Raw genomic sequence first — 20,671 nt, 5'->3', positions numbered from 1 at the left:
TAAGGAAATTACACTTATCGAATTAAGAAGGCAGTCATCTGTTTATCCATCCATCCATCCATCCATCCATCCACCCATCCAATACTTAACAAGCCTCTTACCACGTGCCATGTGCCAATGCCAGAGGGCATTGGAGTCAAAGAGAGGACTCAGAGTCTGTGCCTACTGTCAAGGGCACATTGCCTGACTCAATATCTTTTTGAGGCTCCCAGGCAGAGATAAGTTTGAGTCCCCACAGGAATTTAAATGCCTCACCCTCACTTCTGTTATAGAATGTGTCACATTGTATTATGATTATTGATTTGCCTTCCTACCTAACTAGAGTGTGAGTGCTTTAAGGGACCATTTCGCCATCATCTTTGTCTTTTCCCACATCGTTATCCCCTATAACCTTCGGCACAAAGCAGGGCCTCATGAAATGGAGCCCGATCCTTTATGCAGCCTAAGAGAACAAGTGGGGATCAGATGGGAAATCCTTGTCAGTCTCTCCTTTTTTTTTTTTGATGTGGACCACATTGTAAAAGTCTTTATTGAATTTGTTACAATATTGCATTGCTTCTGGTTTATGTTTTGGTTTTTTGGCCCCAAGCACCTGCTACATGCCAGGCCCATGATATACATCGTCTCATGTATTCTCAGCAAGGTGGGTACTCTTAGCCTTATGTTATAGATATGGAAATAGAGGCTCAGAGAAATTAACTACACACACCTAGAAAGTCCAGTGGATCTCAAATCCAGGTCTTACCAACTTCCTTTCTTGCAGTAAAGCATTTAGAGTGGTTGGAAAGTGGCTGTGAGGCCAAAAGTGTGATGGTGTAAATGGATACGGCATGTGTGGGTATTGTACACATAGTTAAATTTGAGGAAAGGCATTAACACAGAAAATTCCAAATCCTAGAGGGGCAAGGCAGGAGACATAAGTGAAAGAAGCAGGCCAGATAGAAGAAAAAACTCTTTGTGTTGGGCATGAGAGGGCATGAGTGGGGCTGAGGTGAACTGGACAGCACCAGCTTCATGTAAAGTGACCAGAGCTGTCTTGTTCTGGGCACTTGATGACAGTCAGGGAGAGCTCAGTTTTGCCAGACTTTAAAACTTCTCAAGAGTCATGAGAAATCTGAAGTGTTATGAGCTTGTCTCTGAATGTTAATAGGGAAGGTGCTGCATTTTAAGAAAACCTTGAACAGGCTTCTCTCACATTCTGAAAGGTCTGAGTTTCCAGGCAGCCGTCAGAGACTGTGACCCCCCGTCCAGGCCTCTTTGGAAAGTGAATGAGGGGCTTGAGAAGGGTGTTCACCAGCAAGCATCTGACCAGCATTTAGTGTTGACAGTGATTAAGGAAAAAAAGTCCTCTCATTTCTCAGATCCCACCTCTTCTGGCCAGAAGGTCTATTCCGAGAAGATCCAAGAGGCGACCAGCCTTTTCTTCTCTCTTCCACGAGCTCTCTCTGCCCATTGTCAAGATGTCCTCAGTGTCTCCACCTCAGTCTTGGGGACATTACTCCCTTCCTCCTGCTGGACCCTGGTCCTCAGAACTGAATGCAGTCACAGTGGCAATGTCCCTCTGCCACAACTGGCCACAACTCGCTCCCGTTCATTTGCAAGTGACAGAGCTGAAGGTGACCCTATTCTTCTCACCCAGGCACTTGCTTCCTCTCTGATCAGGACTCTTGCAGCTGACAGCTGGGTCATCAGCGGGACTTGCCCATGGCCATGACCGAGACCATGGCCCTCCCAACGCAGGCGCCTCCTGCGGCCCCGGGGCAGGCACATGTCCCAGAACATCGTTAGTTGGCTCACTTCTTTTGGCTGCCTCTGTTTTACTTGGAGAAGGAGGAGATGGTGGAGAGGGCAGGAGTGGGATGTGAGGGCTGTGAACGTGACCCTTGACCCTCACTCCCACCGCGTGCCCTGCCCTGGGCCGGCGCCCAAACCCTTCACATCCCTTCCCACGGCAGCTGCCTCCTCAGCTTCTCACTGTTCCCCTCGCACCACCTTCCCTCGATTCTTCTCACACCAGCTAGACAGGCCTTGGAACACCTCACATTAGGTCATGTCACCTGCTTAGTGTGTCTTGCAACACTTAGAGTAAAAGCCAAGCTCCTCGCTGGACCGAAGGGCCCACAGCATCCAGCCGGTGACTCCCTCGTCCCCACCTCTCGCTCGCTCGTCACATCCCAGCCCCGAGGCTGCGTGCCGTCCCCCTCCCGGCTTTCACCCTCCTGGTCCCTCCGCCCGCACGCCCTTCCTTCCCCGCTGCCACTCCCACCTTCCCATCATTCCGATCTCCACTCAGACATCAGCTCTCTGGAGAGCCCTTGCCTGCCTGCCCCCCATCTCTCTACCACGTCCTCTCATCCCCGTGGCGTGCATCACTAGCTAACAGGACTTCGTGGATGCATGGTTCACTTGCTGACTGCTCGCCCCCCTGCTTTTCCTCCAGTGACAACAAGGATTCCTGGCACGTGAAAGGGCCTCCACATACATATGCTCAGTGGGGGACTGAGGCTTGAAGAAGGGCAAATTACCTGCTCAAGACCTTACAGCTAGCAAAGCGGAACTTAATTCCTAAACCAGTGTTACTTCCCTGATGCCTCTGGCCAGGAGCAGTGGAGTTCTGGAAGGGTCCTGGGTGTGGAGGGCGGACATGTGTAGGAACCACGTTCTGTGAAGGTCAGGAGCGTGGGTCGTGTGATTCCTTTAGGGAACATCCATCCCCACCCTCCTCAGAAACTGGCCCCACTGGCTCGAGTTCCCTCTGCAGTCACTGCTCTGTTCTACCACCTTCCAGGGAAGCCGGTGCTTTTCTTTCAAGAGGCAGATGGTGGTTCTTGTCAGCGGTTCTGTGGAGCTGAACCGTGGGGTGAGGCCAGGAATGCTAAAAGCAAGGGCTGCAGCCAGAACAGAATCGCTGGCCATTCTATGACTTGGATTGTGGAGTGTGTGTCTGTGTGGTATTTGTGTGCATGTCTCTGTGTGTGTGTGTGTCTGTCTGTATGTCCGTGTCTGTGTATGCACACCTCTGTGTATCTGTGTGTGTGTGTCTGTCTATATGTCTGTGTGTTTGCGTGTGCGTGTCTGTGTATGCACACCTCTGTGTATCTGTGTGTGTGTGTCTGTCTATATGTCTGTGTGTTTGCGTGTGCGTGTCTGTGTATGCGCATCTCTGTGTATCTGTGTGTGTCTAGAGGCCCCAGTTGAAGTGATGTGGCTGATAGTTTGCTCTGCACTTAGCTGAAAATGATAAGAAATGCCTGTGGCAGAAAAGCAATTCCCTGAGCTCTATCGATGGCAAGCGATGGGCAAGGAAAGGAGTCGCTGGTGGACCCGTCAGTCCTCACACTGCAGAGCGTGCTGTCCCAGCTCAGGGTCAACGTGCGTGGTTTTTATGAAGCTCTGGCTTCCCGTTCCCCTTGGCTCTCATCTCACACCACGTTCTTCCCCCACCTCAGCCACCTTTTGGCCCCCAGACTCTGTCCCGCTGTGCGGGCACCAGCTCCCCTCCTGCCACAGGTGGCTGCACAGCCCGCTCCCGTCGCCCTCATCCTTCCATCCTTCCCTTCCTCAGCCTCAGTTTTCAGCTCTTCCCCTCGAGGGTCCCCATCCTTGGGCTCCCCATTTGGGCAGGCCCCCATAAAGAGCTCTCCATGTGCCTCTCTCTCCTTCATGATCTTTTCACAGGTGACTGTTTACATTTATTCGGGTTTCTGATCATGCTGGTCTTCCCCATCTGTGTGTGTGGTTGTGTGTGTGTGTGTGTGTGGTGTGTGTGTAGTTGTGTGCACATGTGCACAAAGGCAAGGCAGGGGTCTTTTTTGGTTTGCCATGTGCCTAGTACAGTGCCTGGTACTTGGCACTGCCGGGCACATGGTCAGATGGATGGATGGATGGACGGATGGGTGGATAAGTGAATCACTGAATGCAGATGCTCTCTGGATTGAATTTTGTGCTCTCTGGTTTCTCATCTCATCCTTCTTCGTCATGGGGCAAAATGAAAACATACCTTTGGGTTAAAAGCCCTAGCTTCCCCTCAGTGTAGTTCAGCTGGTCATGCCTTTCCTCTAGAGAAGCCCCAGTCATTCTGCTTCCACTTGATAGGAAGACCAAGCTCCTGGGTCGTCCGTACAGAGAAGTTCCTTCCCTTTGAAACCCACCGGGGCCCAGGGTAGCCACCTCCTCCCCACACCCTGACCCTACCTTCCTTACGTTTCCCTTGGTGGGGGTAGAGATGGCAGGATTATCCCCCCTGCAATGGCCAAAGCTCACTTGATTTGGAATCTGGAAGGTTTGGGGTCAAGGTCACCCCTAATTAGCTCTGAAGCCTTGGGGGAACTTCCTTGCCCTCTCTGGGCCTCAGTTTTTTCATCAAGAGCATTGTACTAGATCAGTGTTCCCCAGATTTTAGTAATTGGCCCACCAGTGTTGTGACTTTTGCCATGTTCTTATGTCCCCTGTACTGTCACTTACTTAACATCTTGTTTTAAAGTGATTTGCCCTTTTTTTCTTGAATTTATATTTTATATAATACTACCCTCCAATATACATGTAATATGAACTACATATGCACTTTCAATTTTCTAGCAGCCTCATTTAAAAAAATAAGAAACAGGTGACATTAATTTTATTTTTATTTATTTATTTTTTGTTGCGGCGTGTGGGCATCTCTCTAGTTGTGGCATGTGGGTTTTTCTCTCTCTAGTTGTGGCACACTGGCTCCACAGTGAGTGGGCTCTGTAATTTGCAGCATGCAGGCTCTCTAGTTGAGGTGCAAGGGCTCAGTAGTTGTGGTGCATGGGCTTAGTTGCCCCGCGGCACATGGGATCTTAGTTCCCCAACCAGGGATTGAACCCGCGTCCCCTGCATTGGAAGGCAGATTCTTTACCATTGGACCACCAGGGAAGTTCTGACATTAATTTTAACAATATATTTTATTTAACCATGTTCATCCAAAATGTAATCACTATAAATTACCCAGATATTTAACTTTTTCTCATACTAAGTGTCCAAAGTCTGCTGTGTATTTTACACTTCCAGCACGTCTCTCTATGGATGCTAAATTTTCACTGGAAATCCTTGATCTCTGTTTAGAGGTCATAAAATGTACAGTTGAAAGAGTAGACTCACATACTCAAGTTGTTCCAAGCACACAGTTATTTTCTAATAATTGAGTAAAGTATCAGATTTTAATTGTAAATTAATTAAAATGAAATGAAATAAAAAACTCAGTTCTGCAGGTTGTACTGCAGGACTTCCCTGGTGGCGCAGTGGTTAAGAATCCGCCTGCCAATGCAGGGGACGCGGGTTCGAGCCCTGGTCTGGGAAGATCCCACATGTCGCGGAGCAGCTAAGCCCGTGCGCCACAACTACTGAGCCTGTGCTCTAGAGCCCGCGAGCCACAACTACTGAAGCCCACGTGCCACAACTGCTGAAGGCCACATGCCTAGAGCCTGTGCTCTGCAACAAGAGAAGCCACCGCAACGAGAAGCCCACGCACCGCAACGAAGAGTAGCCCCTGCTCGCCGCAACTAGAGAAGGCCCGTGTGCAGCAACGAAGACCCAATGCAGCCAAAAATAAATAAATAGATAAATAAATAATTTTATAAATAAATAAATAAATGTCAAGTGCTCAACAGCCACATGTGGCTGGTGGTGGCTACAGTGGACAGCATGGACATATGACAATCGTGGATGACAAACCCACCTCCCTGTTGTAAACAGAAGGTAGCCTTAAAAATAAATACAATGACAATACAGGAGTGACATTAAAGTCTAGCTAGATACTGCTGCCTGCTGAGGTGCCAAGCCCTAGGTCTGCTCTGTGTCTGTTAAAAAGGGAGATTTAGCACATATGTAAAGGTGTTAAAGACACACTGGCACCTAGCTGAGACTCTCCTTTTGATGGAATCAGAAGGATTAAGAAAATTGAAAAGGGATTTAATGTTGCAGCCTTGTACCACCTAAAATAATCCTGCATAAAACATCAACGGACCTCCCAAATCTAGGTGATCACTCTGAACTCTGGAATTCTGTGGCCTTTTGCTCCTTTACTCTTATCACTTTGCTTCCTCTTCAGAGACCACTAGCACGTGATCTTGTAAAAAGTGAACTAAGCGAGACTTGGAAAAACTAAGTTCTGGTTCAGACTCTGTCATTCCCAGCTCTGTGACTCTGGGTGAGGCCTCAGTTTCCTCATTTTGTGAAACGGAAGTGTTTGGACTCACCAAATACCAGCAGCCACGGAGTGGTGGGCCCTGGGCCCTGGCTAGCCGTGAACTGTCTCATTTTGTCCATAGCATAAACCCTGTGAGAAAGGCACTGTTCCACTCATTCTGCAGGCGGAAACGTGGAGGCTCAGAGAGATTTGAGCAACCTGCCAGAGCCCCACCAACAGAAGCCACAAAGTTAGAACTTGAATCCAGGTGTGAGGACCACCGAGCCCACGCTGTCAGGTTCTCAGGGCAATTCCCATCCCCCCAAATGGTAGGTTTATGTTTCAAAACATTCTCAACATGAAATGTGCGGTACTTCTTGGAGCTTTTCCTTCCAGTTTATGCCACGTCCCTGGTTTCCTGAGTTGGCATGCTTTTCTGATTTACCCACATTTTCTTTGGGTCTCCATCTCTATTATTTCTTGCTCCTCCTTCTAGCTTCTTGCTTTTATTCTCCACTCACTGTTACCCCCTTGGTGTTTCTTGGCGCTTCTTGAAGACGTGCCCACTCTGGAGTTTGTGAATTGGCAGCCTGGTGGGCCGTATCAAGCCTGCAGACATGTTTGATTTGGCTCAGGCGATGCTGGCTCACATGGTGTTTTTAAAATTTGTGAGTTAGTTGCCAACATTTAAACACTGGGACATTTCAAATAAAAATCCGGATTTCTAGAGTTTTTGGAACAATTTGGCAACACTGGACCATTGGCTGGAAAGCTGAGTGGTGGCAGCACTTTCTAACTCCCCCAGGTCCCCCTCCTCCCTATTGTCTATCACCCCCACCTCTCAACCCAGCCTGTCAGTTGTCAGCTGTCATTACACGTGTGCTGCCATTTTCTTATAATAAAGCTGGACAGCAGTACTGAATACTGCTCTGTCATTTTCTAGCTATGTGACCTTGGGTAAGTGTCTCAATGTTCTCATCTGGAAAATGGGCATAATATTTGTCCACGCCTCAAAGGGTCGTCGTGAGAATTAAATAAGCTAATGTATGTGAAGTGCTTTGAAGAATCTCTAGCACATAATGAGTGCTACATAAGTGCTAGAATTATTAAGAGGAAAGGGCAGTGTTTTTGGTACATACGTCTCTATCATTGAGAGAAAATGAGAGACTGAAAGAGCCACGTATTTTCAGAAAAACAGCAAGGAAGCACAATTCTATGGATAAGTGAAGCAGTTCTTAAAACTGGCCCATTTTGTTCATTTATACTCTCTGACTGCCCCATGCAGGTATCTGAATTCAAGACACCTGCCCTCCCCCACCCCTAGCATTGCAGGGCTGCTTCCCCTATAAACATCACCCACATATTTCAGATCTACATGGAGGTTCAGTGGCAGGATCCCAGCTGCAGCATATAGGGTGATCTTGCTGGTGGTGCTTGTCATTCTCTTCACTAGCTTTAGCTGAAGACCATTTCGTGTTCTGGACTGACATTATTTCTGCAGGTTTCACTGAACCACAGGCAGCTCTCTTAGGGGTACAAATTCCCTAGGCTTATGATGGCATTGATTGCTTAATCCATTGGATCATTCTCTCCTAGTTTGCCAGGACATGGAGCTTCATATCTGGTGGGTACACTTGGAGTGGAATTGTGCATTTATGGAAAAGACCTATGTATATAGCAATGTGTGGCTTCAGGGCTTGAACACATTGACATGTTAGGCAATAAAAACAATGTGAACTACTATTTGTTGAGCGTCTACAATGTGCGAAGGACTATGAGAAACCTTTGTGGACTTCCCTGGTGGCGCAGTGGTTAAGAATCTGCCTGCCAATGCAGCGGACACGGGTTTGAGCCCTGGTCCAGGAAGATCCCACATGCTGCAGAGCAACTAAGCCTGTGTGTCACGACTACTGAGCCTGTGCTCTAGAGCCTGCGAGCCACAACTACTGAGCCCGTGTGCCACAACTACTGAAGCCCGCACGCCTAGAGCCTGTGCCCTGCAATAAAAGAAGCCACTGCAATGAGAAGCCTGCGCACAGCAACAAAGACCCAACGCAGCCAAAAATAAATAAATAAATAATAAATAAAAATGAAAAAAACAAAAGAAGCCTTTGCATGTTTTATTTCAAATTGCCACAAAACAATGCAGGGCACAGAAGTTTAATAACATTTATTGAACTCTTAGTCGGAGACAAGGATTACAAAGCTACTATTCTGGACCCCAACCCAAGGCCAGCCCAGGCAGCCTCCAGCATAGATACTTCATTGGTCTGTACTTATGTCCCATCTATGGGCCATGTCTCCAACTGAGTAACACAAGCAGAGCCCAGCTTTCCTGAGCCTTTGACAGACCCATAAAGAATGACTTGGCCAAGATCTCACAGTGAGTTATTACCAGAATCAGTCCTGGAATTTGGGGCTCCTCATGTAGTGCTCTTTCTCCCACTGTTATAACAAGGATCCTAAGGCCAAATGCACATTAAGAGGGGCCAGACAGGTTTTAGAGGAGAATTAGGTGCACCATGTAGAGAGTGTTCCGATCTGGGGTGCATGTGTGCTTCTGAGGGGACAACCACTAAATTATGGTACAAATATACAATGGAATACTATGCAGCTTCATTAAAGAATGAAAAAGCATTATATATACTGTTCTGGGTGATATATTAAGTGAAAAATCAGCAAGATATAAGATGGTGTGAATAATGTGCTCATTTTGGAGAGAGTAAAAAAAAAGGGAGAGTTGAAATCCTCTATTCATATTTGCTTGTATATATACTTAAAAACTCTGAAAGAATAAATAGGAAACTAAGATACTAATGCAGTGGTTACTTGTGTGGTGGTGGTGGTGATGATGGGATGGATTTGGGAACTGGGGAGCAGGGGAAAGGAATGGGAGGGAGACTTTGCAATGTGTGCCTTTTTTATACTTTTAGGTTTTCAAATAATATGAATGTTATTACCTATTTAATGTGTGTGTATGTACACACACACACACACAAACACACACACACACACACACACACACACACCTGCATAGGAAAAACAGCCTATTACTCAGCTCTAGCCAATTGCTACTTTCTGGGAACATGAGCCTAATGTTTTCAGTTCTGATTTTTTTTTTTTTTTAATAGTGCTATATGTTCTTTTTTTAAAAAAAATTTTATTTATTTATTTATTTATTTATGGCTGTGTTGGGTCTTCGTTTCTGTGCGAGGGCTTTCTCTAGTTGGGGCAAGCGGGGGCCACTCTTCATTGCGGTGCGCGGGCCTCTCACTATCGTGGCCTCTCTTGTTGCAGAGCACAGGCTCCAGATGCGCAGGCTCAGTAATTGTGGCTCACGGGCCTAGTTGCTCCGCGGCATGTGGGATCCTCCCAGACCAGGGCTCGAACCCGTGTCCCCTGCATTGGCAGGCAGATTCTCAACCACTGCACCACCAGGGAAGCCCTCAGTTCTGATTTTTTAAGGGAACCTGGAAATCTATTTTTTTTTAAATCCCAATTTTTTTTTTTTTTTAATTTTATAGCTACTTTATTTATTTATTTATTTATTTTTGGCTGTGTTGGGTCCTCGGCCCGTGCGAGGGCCCTCTCCGGCTACGGCAAGTGGGGGCCACCCCTCATCGCGGTGCGGGGACCGCTCCTCATCGCGGTGCGCGGGCCCCTCACCATCGCGGCCCCTCCCGTTGCGGGGCACAGGCTCCAGACGCGCAGGCTCAGCAGCTGTGGCTCACGGGCCCAGCCGCTCCGCGGCATGTGGGATCCCCCCAGACCAGGGCCCGAACCCGTGTCCCCCGCATTAGCAGGCAGACTCTCAACCACTGCGCCACCAGGGAAGCCCCTAAATCCCAATTTTTAATTTCAAATTGTTCATTGTTAATATGTAGAAATACAGTAGAGTTTTTGCATATTAACAGTGTGCAAACATGCTGAACTCATTTTGTTCATAGGAACTTTTATTGTGGAGTCTTTGTGATTTTCTATGAAGGTAATTATATCATCTGTGAATAGAAACAATTTAATTTCTTCCTTCCTGTATACCTGTTTTTTTTTTTCCTTTTTCTTGCCGTATTGTACTGGCTAAAACTTCCAGTACGATGCTGAATAGGAGTGATGAGAACATCCTTGCCTTGTTTCAGATCTTAAGGGGAAAGGATTCCAACTTTCATCATTAAATGTGATGCTAGCTGTAGGTTATTTATAGATGTCCTTTATCAGGTTAAAGAAGTTCTCTCCCTGTTCCTAGTTTGATAAGGTTTTATCAAATGGATGGATGTTGAATTTTGTCAAATATTTTTCTGCATCTGTTAAAATTATTATATGAATCTTCTTTTTTAGTTAATTTGGTGAATCACACTGTTAATATGGTGAATGATTTTTAAATGTTGAACTAGCCTTGCATTCCTGGGATAAACCCAATTTGGTCTTACATATTATCCTTCTTATATATTGCTGGATTAGATTTGCTAATATTTTGTTGAGGATTTTTATGACTATGTTCATGAGGACTATTGGTTGGTAGTTTTCTTGTAATGTCTTTGTCTGGTTTTGATATTAGGGTAAAGCTGATGTCATAAAGCAAGTAGGGAATTTTCCCTTGATTTCCCTAATTTTTAAATGATGAAAAAATGACTTAGAGAGTGCTTACTGTGTGCCAGGCATTGTGTTACGTGCTTAACTTATTTAATACTTACAGGAACCCTATGAAGCCTGTACCATTATTATCATCATCCCCACTTTATAGGTGGGGAAACTGAGGCACAGAGGAGTTAAAGCCACTTGCCTAAAGTCACACAGCTTATAAGTAGTAAAGCCAAGACTCAAACTCCAGAAGTCCAGCTCCAGACTTTGCGCTCTTAATCTGTTTACTACATTTTCTCTAAAGATTTTACAGGCGAAAGAGAACACATCTGGAGGGCTCAGCCCAGCTTAGCAGCCACGGTTCTTCCACCTGCGGTTAACAGCAACAGTAACTAGCACATGTCAAAGCACTTGCTACCTGCCAGGCTACAGAATCATCATCTCCTTTCATCCCGCACCAGCCCTCAGAGGCAGGCAGGCAGTTGTGGAAATGCTCCCTTCTGCTGGGTGGCATGCAGTTTCAGGCTCCATCTTCTTCACTTTGTCTCCCTTAACATCCACTGTGCCTTTTAGAAGGTAAAATTTTAAAAATATCTTTCCAATCTCAGTTTAATTTTCCACTACTCCTTCCTTATCAGGTGGGCTCACCCATCCTCCCTCCCACTCTCTTCCCCCGGGCATTCAGGCTCATCTTTTCCTCTTGCACTGCCTTTTGCTTTGCACTGTCTTGTCCCAGCTGGCCCAATCAGTGTCCCCAACTCTACCTTGTTGGCTTATTGTATGTGTTTTGAAAAGTTGGCAACATTTTGCTTATTTAAAATGGAGGAGGAAAGAGGTGGAGTTCTAGGAACAGCTGGGACACCAATTTTCTCCAGTGAGCCCACAGCACGAAGAACTGAAGTTAGTTAAAAGAACTAGTAGTCATGAAGGCAGTAATGAAGGCACTGGATGCAATGGAAAGAGCAGGTGTTTGCACGCTGGCTGGACTGTGTGACTGTAGATGAGACGCTCCACTTATCTGAATCTCAGTTTGCTCTTCTGTAAAATGCGTTCAGGGCATGTACAGGTCACAGGGATGTGGTGGGGATTCACTGCAATAATATAAGCATTTAATACGGGAAAAGATCCAGTGTGGAGAAAGCACGGAGTGATAGTGCCGTCCACGGTCCAGGCCCTATGCTAAGCCATTTTAACATAGGTTATCTTATTTAACATACACTGCCTGTGCGCTACGGTTACCACATTTTATAGGTAGGCAAGACTGTGGTACAGAGAATAAGAATTCTTAAGTGGCAGAGCTTTGCCTATACTTCACATTAGAACCCTCTGGATCCCACACCAGACCAGTTAAATTGGACCGTCTGGGGTAATTCCTAGAGGCAGGGGATTGGACCACATGGCCTTTCCCAAGCTCTTCCTTTCAATCTAGAGGCTGAAAGTGCTAAGAAACAGCCCCGCTTTCCCCTAGTTACTAGCTCCCCTGTTGCCAAACAGCCATTCCCCATCGCTCCTTCAGTCTCCAACCACCACGGCGAGAATTTGGAATTGGGGAGAGTCCACTGCCAGGAAAAGTGACTCAATTAAAAATCTCAGTTTTCAACAATATTACCAAGCCCTGCGGTCTGTTACTTCGCACCCAGCATAGCTGAGCCTCCCAGTCGGAGGCCAGGCAGCAAGGGTTTGCGAATTGCTGGGGCTAGGGGCAGGGCGGGGAATACTGTAGTGAGCTCAGCCAGAGAAGCACCGCACTGAGCTGAGTGCTCTTCTCAGCATGCTTCCCAGTCCCTTCTCTGGCTCAGGCAGGGCTGAACAACCCCCCTCCTCCTTATAACCAAGGCAGCTTCATGGTAACCACAACTGCAGCAGCACAGCAGCAATCGATGTGTGGTGTGTCAGGCACTGAGCTGTGCGCTTCACTTGCACCCTCGCCTCCATCCACATCTTTACTTCTCACCACAATTTCAGGGGTAGGTACTCTCATAATGCCCATTTTACAGATGTGGAAACTGAGGCACAGAGACATGAAAGGTTCACAGATTAATACCCAGCTCTGCTTCATTCTACAGTCTGCATTCTTAGTCACTAGGACATACTTGTCTGCCCTTACAGTTTTGAGAGAATGACTTAAGGATTTCACTTTTGAACCACCTTGCAAGCCATTAACAAAGCCCATGATCTTCCTGCAAGCCTGGCTTCTCCAATCGATTTTCTCCAGAATGTTTGGTCCTTCTGCATCCATCACAAGCTCCACTTATGAGCTCCCTGACCTCAGAGACTGCATCTTAGGGGTCTCTGAGTCTCTTTTTTACACCTCCTTAGCCCTTGGCACACAGTAGGTGGTCATAACTCTGAATGTATGAACACATCAATGCCCTTCAAGTTCTAATCACAATCCCCCACTCTTTTAAGTCTCTAAGCCCTGGCTTCAGCCTTGAAGAGCATGTGCCTGGCATATAATAGGTGCCAATGTCAATGGGTCAGGAAGGTCCTAGCTGGCATAGGAGTTAAGCGGTAAAGGTGTGTGGTACCTTGACTCCCACCTTGAGGTGTTTGAAGGTCTGAGCTTTCCCTCATTCTCCCCATCCTCATTTCCCTGCTCTGGACCCTTAGAGCCTCTCCTCGTCTTTACGGTTCTGTCCCTTAAGGGGTTTTCAGAAGAAAAGCCTGAGAGAGTAGTTACTCTTGAGTCCAAAGAGAAGATGGAGGGATGAGGGGTAGGAGTCAGAAAGGGGCCCTGTCACTTCTCTGGTTCAGCAAATAACCAACCTTCTCAAAAACACTCCCCAAAGGAGAGCTCTGGAGAGGCTCAGGAGGGCCAACATGGGGAGGTGGGAACTGGGCCGAAATCAATTCTAGCTCTAGGTAATTACAGGACACATGCCACCACCCCAGCAGGGTGAATCAGGCTAGCCTCTCTGCGAGGGCAGCCAGAGCGATTAGTTAGTAATAAAATTCCCATCACTCACTGGGGGAGAGGCTCAGCCTTAGCAAACTTATGGTTTCTCGAACCTGCCAAATTTGGGAGGGAGGATTTATTTAAACAACCTTAGCAGGGGCCCTGACTACCAAGATGAATGTTTTGGAAAGGAAATCTCACAAGGCTCTCAGAAATCCAGCTCCCAAGTTCCCAGTATCCCAGGATGCTAAAGACAGTGGGGTTGACAATGATACGATTCTAGGCTTTACATAGGATTGGATTTTTTTTTTTTTTTCCTGTTTCTTTCTGTCCCTCTCTCCCATCTGCCTGGAAGTGACCTTTAGGAATCTTTCTGCCACAGAGACTGTCTCAGGGACTATCTGGAAGAAAGGTCCCTCTCAAGCTGGAGCCTCAGGAAGCCCGCCCCCCCCCTCAGGCGACCATGGCAAGCACCAACTCCCCCCTCCCCCCTCAGTAACCCCCTCCCCAGCAGCTCAGCTCTCTTCAGGAATTCAGTACAAGTCTCAGCTATACTTTGGACAGGAGGCTAGGATGTGGGACCAGCCAGACATCTGCAGCAGCTGTGAGCTGCCTAGGGTGGGTGGACCAGGAGGCAAAGCCCAGGGCTGAGGCATGTCCTCAAGGAGACTGTGACCCCCTGCGGTGGTGGCCTCAGCAGCCCGCGTGTACCTCTGCACCCTTGCCCTGTCCCTCAGGGTGGCAAGGGGGGCTCATCCCTTGCTCCATCCCAGCGCCCCCCGGGTCCAGAGAGTGCCCAGGATCAGGGGTTCCAGCTTCATCTCGGGTCAGGCGGCGACACGCTGCGGGGCAGAGGGGCAGAGGTGCCCCTAGTCTGGGGGCGACGGGAAAGGCGAGGCCCCCGCGAAACCATCTGTCCGGACTTGCAGTCGAGTCACACGCACAGGCCCCCCGGACCCCCTCCCGGACGCCGACCGCTTCAGTCGCGCACACAAATACACACAGACTCGCTCGAATCCCGCGCACTCACACCGACCCCACTCACACCCTGCCCATCGCCTGCCGCGTACACTCGTGAGACGCACACACGCACGGTCCCCGCCAGGCCACCGCAACTTCCTTTCCCCCAGTCTGGAAATGTCCGCAGTTGCCCTTAAGGCGTAAACTTTTTCAGAGGGGGCGTCAGGGATCGCACCGAGACGGTGGCTAGGCCTGGGGGTCCCAGGCAGGGTCACCCCGCGGTCGGGGCTCCCGTCTTCCCTCCCTGTCCCCCACGCCCCTCACCTGGTAAACCGAGGCACAACAAGAGGCTGTAGTAGACCACGGGCAGGAAGCCCAAGCCGCAGGCCGAGCCGGGGGACCAGGACAGCGAGCTGTTGGCTACGAGGTGGGCGTGCGTGTGCTCCATGAGCGCGCCCCCCGCTCGCCTCAGCTCTGCGCCCGGCCTGCCAGCCCTGCTCTGGACGCCGGCTCGGTGGTGGCTGCCGCCGAGGCAGCAGCGGGGGCAGCAGCGCCTCTCCCTGCCGGACTTGCTTCTACCCTTGGCCGTGGTCCCCTCTGCTCCCTCCGCACCTGCTCGCCTGGAGTCCCGGCTCAGCCCTCCCGCAGGGCGCAGGGCGCAGGGCGCAGAGACTCGGGAGGGGCTCCCGGAGCCCGATTGTGCACCTCCCACCTCCGACCCTCTAGGCTCCCGCCTCGGAGCCGGGGGGCTGGGACGCCGCTCCCCGCAGCCAATCAGCAATGCCTGGACGCGGCGGAGGTAGGGGGGGGGAGGTGCTCGGGAGGAGGGGGTCCCAGCTGCCTCTCTCGGCTTCAGTTTCTGGATTAGAGATGGAGTTAGACCTGGGAACCCCAGAGGAAGTCTGGGTGGGAACAGACTACCCTCATCTCCCCCCCGCCCCGCGTGGGAGGGGCGTGGCGTGGGTGGGACCTGCTTCTCCCGCAAAGGTTCCGTACTCCTCCAGCGTGTCCTCAGTTGGCCTTTCTCCACCTTCCCCCAGCCACTTCTTTTCCCCCTAAGCCCCCGCGCCCCACCCCCTGCCAGGGCTTTGAGTCCATCTCCATATTGAGGATTCTCCACCCAGGGCAGGGGTGGGAAGAGGAGGCTGTAGGAGCGAGAATGCTCTAGGGTTGTCCGTTCTCCTGGACCAGAGGAGCTGAGCTTAGAACTACCATATGACCCAGCAATCCCACCACTGGGCAGATACCCTGAGAAAGCTGTAATTCAAAAAGTCATGTACCACAATGTTCATTGCAGCACTATTTACAATAGCCAGGACATGGAAGCAACCTAAGTGTCCACCCACAGATGAATGGATAAAGAAGATGTGGCACATATATACAATGGAATATTACTCAGCTGTAAAAAGAAACGAAATTGAGTTATTTGTAGTGAGGTGGATGGACCTAGAGTCTGTCATACAGAGTGAAGTAAGTCAGAAAGAGAAAAACAGGGCTTCCCTGGTGGCGCAGTGGTCGAGAATCCGCCTGCCAATGCAGGGGACACGGGTTCGAGCCCTGGTCTGGGAGGATCCCACATGCCGCGGAGCAACTGGGCCCGTGAGCCACAGCTACTGAGCCTGCGCTTCTGGAGCCTGTGCTCCGCAACAAGAGAGGCTGTGACAGTGAGAGGCCCGCGCACCGCGATGAAGAGAGGCCCCCACTCGCCGCAACTAGAGAAAGCCCTCGCACAGAAACGAAGACCCAACACAACCATAAATAAATAAATTAATTTAAAAAAAAAAGAGAAAAACAAATACCGTATGCTAACGCATATATATGGAATCTAAAAAAAAAAAAAAGAGGTTCTCATGAACCTAGGGGCAGGAGGAATAAAGATGCAGATGTAGAGAATGGACTTGAGGACACAGGGAGGGGGAAGGGTAAGCTGGGATGAAGTGAGAGAGTAGCACTGACATATATACACTACCAAATGTAAAATAGATCGCTAGTGGGAAGCAGCCGCATAGCACAGGGAGATCAGCTCGGTGCTTTGTGACCACCTAGAGGGGTGGGATAGGGAGGGTGGGAGGGAGACGCAAGAGGGAGGGGATATGGGGATATATGTATATGTATAGCAGATTCACTTTGTTATACAGCAGAAACAAACACAACATTGTAAAGCAATTATACTCAATAAAGATGTTAAAAAAAAAAAAAGAAAAAAACAGAAAAAAAAAAAAAAGGAAGTGTGCGTGCATCTGAGTGCATGTGTCGGCTCTGGGGGAGGCCGGAGGTGGGCTGTCCCTGAGCTGAGTGCCGCTGAATGGAATGTGGGCAGGGTTGCAGAAGCCCTCCACATGGAGCCCTCCTGCCAGGGTTAGGATGTTGCAGCCACTCAGACACACTCAACCACACTCACACAGACATGATACCCAGTCATGGGGACACAGTCACACTCTCATGGGGACATGTGGAAGCCCTCTCATCCCACATCCAGACACGTGAAAACACAGGGGCATCTTCGTCAATGTGCACAATGACCACACTCATGCGACACACCAAACACACACGCAGACACACGTGGGAGCTATCTGGGGGAGGTCTAGTGTTTGAGGGTCGAGTGAAGGATAAGAGAGGTAAAGCAGGTGGGATCTAGGCAATCTTGGAGAGTTGGGGTGAATGGGCATCCCCTTCTCCTCAGGGTAGGCAGAGGGAAGTTCCCCATGCAGCTCTTCTGTGGGCCACAAGAGAACTGGGAAGGGAGATACCCCTGGGGCTCAGGGCAGTGCATGTGAGAGAGTTAAAGATTCTGCAGAAATCCCAAGGAGAGGTGGGGCTGAGCAGCTGTCATCCCAGGAGCATGTGATGGGCTCAGAAAAGACTATGACCCCACTCTGCACCCCGACAGCCAACCCCCCCCAATAACATTTATTGCAGGGGGAACGGGACTGGGTGTGCTTTCCCCAGCCTCTCCAGGTCTCCCAAGACGGAGGGAACCTTTCCCCTTCTGCCCAGCAAGGGGCCTGTGTCCAGTTCCCATCACTGCTAGGATTGTTAGATCATTACATATCGTTGTTAGATTATTACAGAGTCATGTGGGCCCAGTGAGGCCAGGTCTGATATCTCAAGCCAAGTTAGATATTGAAATTTTGTTGTGAACTCTCCCATTTAAATGTGACTGCCTCAAACAAAAACAAAACAAAAAACCCTAGTGCATTGATAAATAAAGCAGTGCCGTCATAGAGGCTTGACAAATAATTGTTCAAGAACCTATAGATTAGATATGTCTACAGGCAACTAGGCTGAGATGCGAAACTGGGGCTGGGGAGGGGCAGGTGTATGTGATTTGACAAAGCTCCCAGTCTATTCAGATATCTCCTTACCTTGCGAACCATGGATAATGCCTCAGGGCTTTTGCACTGGCTCTTTCCTCAGCTTGGAGTGCTCTTTCTCCATAAAGCTGCATTAACCTGCTTCTGCAGGTCTTTGCTTATACGTCTCCTTCTCATTGAAGCTTTCCCTGTCAATACTATTTAAAATTGAAATTTTCACCCAACCCCTGTCCAAAATGCTCACTTCCTCTGCCCCTCCCCTGCTTAATTTTTTTCCATAAGCTTAGCACCATGGACATACCATACACAATTTAATTATTTAGTGTGTTTCTTGTCTCTGCTTCTACACAGAGCTTGTATTTTGCGGATTCTCAACAAACATTGAAAGAATAGAGGGCTCCAGCACCACTGACCTAGGGTGCGCCAGGCAGGGGAAAATGAGTTTGTCTTTGTGGAGTGTCAGAACATTGGATGCTGACAGGGTTGGGGTAGGGCACAATCTTAGGTTTAGCATGTCATTATCATATATGGCTGCTACTTTAAAAATAATTTGTGTGGTTTGATTCTGGGGCTCTAGTTAGAGACTCTTTATAAAACTAGAGACTTGACTGGGCAGAGGGACTGGGCTGCGTGGGGAAATAACACGCCTTGTTTCTGAGCCTCCATTTCCCCATCTGTAAAATGGGGATGAAGGAAACCAAGTATGCCTCATTCTAGGGATGCTGAGCAGGGAGAGATGGTGTGGAGCAGCAGAGACAGTGCAGACTGCAGTTCTGGAGAACAGGGAATTGGACTGGGTTCTCTGCTGCTCTATCGAGAGCCTTGGCAGCTTGTCAATGTCCAGATTTCCTGGGAAATGGATGGGTGGGAAGAGAAGAACTTTAAGGTCCGAGGTCAGGCCTTGGGTGTTCTTGGTCCTGGGGGAGGGACATGATGAGTCAACAAAAAAAGTCTGTTTAATTTTGCTCAAGCGCTGACCCACTTGACTGGCTCTGTAAGACAATGGAGTATGTGAGCTGACAACTGTGGTTGGTGAAATTCATACACTTATTCATTTTTCAACAGACTTTCACTGGACATTTGACATGTGTTGACCAGCACTGGCTACATAATTATAGGGCCTGTTGCAAAAATGAAACTGTGGGGCCCTTGTTCAAAAATTAAGCATTTCAGAGTGGTAACAGCAGAGCATTAAACCAAACATGGAGCCCTTCTAAGCGAGGGGCCTGTGTGATAGCACACCCATGAACCTGGCCCTGCTTAGGGTACAGAGGTGGGTAATAAGAGTTAACATTGATTGGGGGCGTATGAAACAGCTATGTTTTAACTCATTTTATCCTCATGATAACACTGGAAGGAAGGTACAATTATTAGCCCCATTTCACAGGTGAGAAAACCAAGGCACAGAGAAGTTTAGTAATTTGCCAAGGCCACCTGGCTGGGCTTAGGTTCAAGGTGGTCTGGCTTCAGAGCCTGTGCTGTAACCACTGGGAGGAGATTAGTTTAGTGGAAAGACAGGTATCCAACAGAAAACTGTTACACAATGTAATGTGGGCTCCATGTGACACTAGGGCTGGAACTTCATCTGTCTTGTCCTCTGCTGTATCCCAGTGCTAAGAACAGTGCCAGGTAGGTGTCCAGCAATAAATCTTAAATGAATGAATAAATAAATATAATAGAAATACATGGAGAATGTTAGGGATGGGGGTTGCAAACTCAAATACTTATAAGCCTGGGCAGGTAATAAACATGAGTGAGGCAGAACCATTGTTCATTCTTCAGTTCCATAAGGAAATATGCTATTTCCCATTTTCCTGGTGACACCTAGACTTCTTGGTCTAGCTTTCATTTCTCCGCCCTTTGACAGAGACAGTGTTATAAAGTAATAATTCTTTAAGAAAAACAGTAGCACAAATATAATACAAATTGTAACTAACACTTTATTCAGTGTTGGGAAGGCAAAAGGGAGAAGTGGGGACTGTAACAAACTAGAATTGTCTGCCAGCCACTGTACTGAGTTCAGGGTATACAGTTGTTCTAAAAAGTTGGTCTCTGCTTTCCTGGATCTTAAGTGCAAAAGATAGGCATGAATTAATCCATCTGATACCATAAACACACAGACAGACAGACAGACAGACACACACACACACACACATATAATTATAAACTTAGATAAATGCTTTACAGAAAAAGTCAAAGGAATGAGAGACCATATACTAGTGATATCTGATGTGATTTGGCAATCAGGGAAGGCTTCTTTGAGGAAGCAATATTTAGATCTGAAACAAAAAGGGAAGGATGAGTAGTAGTTAATTAAGGAAGGAATGTGGGGCTGGGAGTGAAGAGAGCATCTCAGGGAGAAAAAAGAGCAAGTGCAAAGGTCCTGGGGTGGGAGTGAGAAGGACTCTTTGAGGAAGCAGAAGACCAGGGAGAATGGGGTGCAGTGAGCTGGAGAGTACATGGATCCGGTTGCGGTTGGAGAGTGGGAAGGGCCTTGTAGCCTGTGGTAAGGAGTTTGGTCTTTACCCCTGGTTTTCAGCAGGGGAGTGCCAGGTTTAGATTTGCATTTTAAAACATTTGCTTCATCAGGGAGGTGGAAGATTGATGGAAGGGAGACAAGAATGGGGGTGGGAAGACAAGTTATGAGGCTGTCAAGTTGGACATGCGAGAACTGATGTTGTGTTGAACTCTGGTGGTGATGGTGATGGAGTGGACTGCCTCCCAGCAGTTAGGAGAGCGAGTGTGTGAGGGAGGGGGAGGAGGAAGGGGAGGGAG

General features: G+C 48.4%; 1 protein-coding gene across 1 annotated transcript in view; it reads right to left on the bottom strand.

The window, feature by feature from the left end:
• The window catches only part of GPR139 (G protein-coupled receptor 139), a 39,679-nt gene extending 24,649 nt beyond the window's left edge, over positions 1 to 15,030 (bottom strand). Inside the window, exon 1 of the mRNA XM_007188302.2 lies at positions 14,907 to 15,030. Within this exon, the coding sequence (XP_007188364.2) occupies positions 14,907 to 15,030 (124 nt within the window). The remainder of the gene's footprint in view (positions 1 to 14,906) is intronic.
• Positions 15,031 to 20,671: the final 5,641 nt, after the last annotated feature.

This window comes from Balaenoptera acutorostrata, chromosome 15 (genome assembly GCF_949987535.1).
Source record: "Balaenoptera acutorostrata chromosome 15, mBalAcu1.1, whole genome shotgun sequence".
NCBI classification, from domain to species: Eukaryota; Metazoa; Chordata; class Mammalia; order Artiodactyla; family Balaenopteridae; genus Balaenoptera; species Balaenoptera acutorostrata.
The sequence above is the reverse complement of the archived record's forward strand: the minus strand, read 5'-3'. Positions and strand labels throughout refer to the sequence as shown.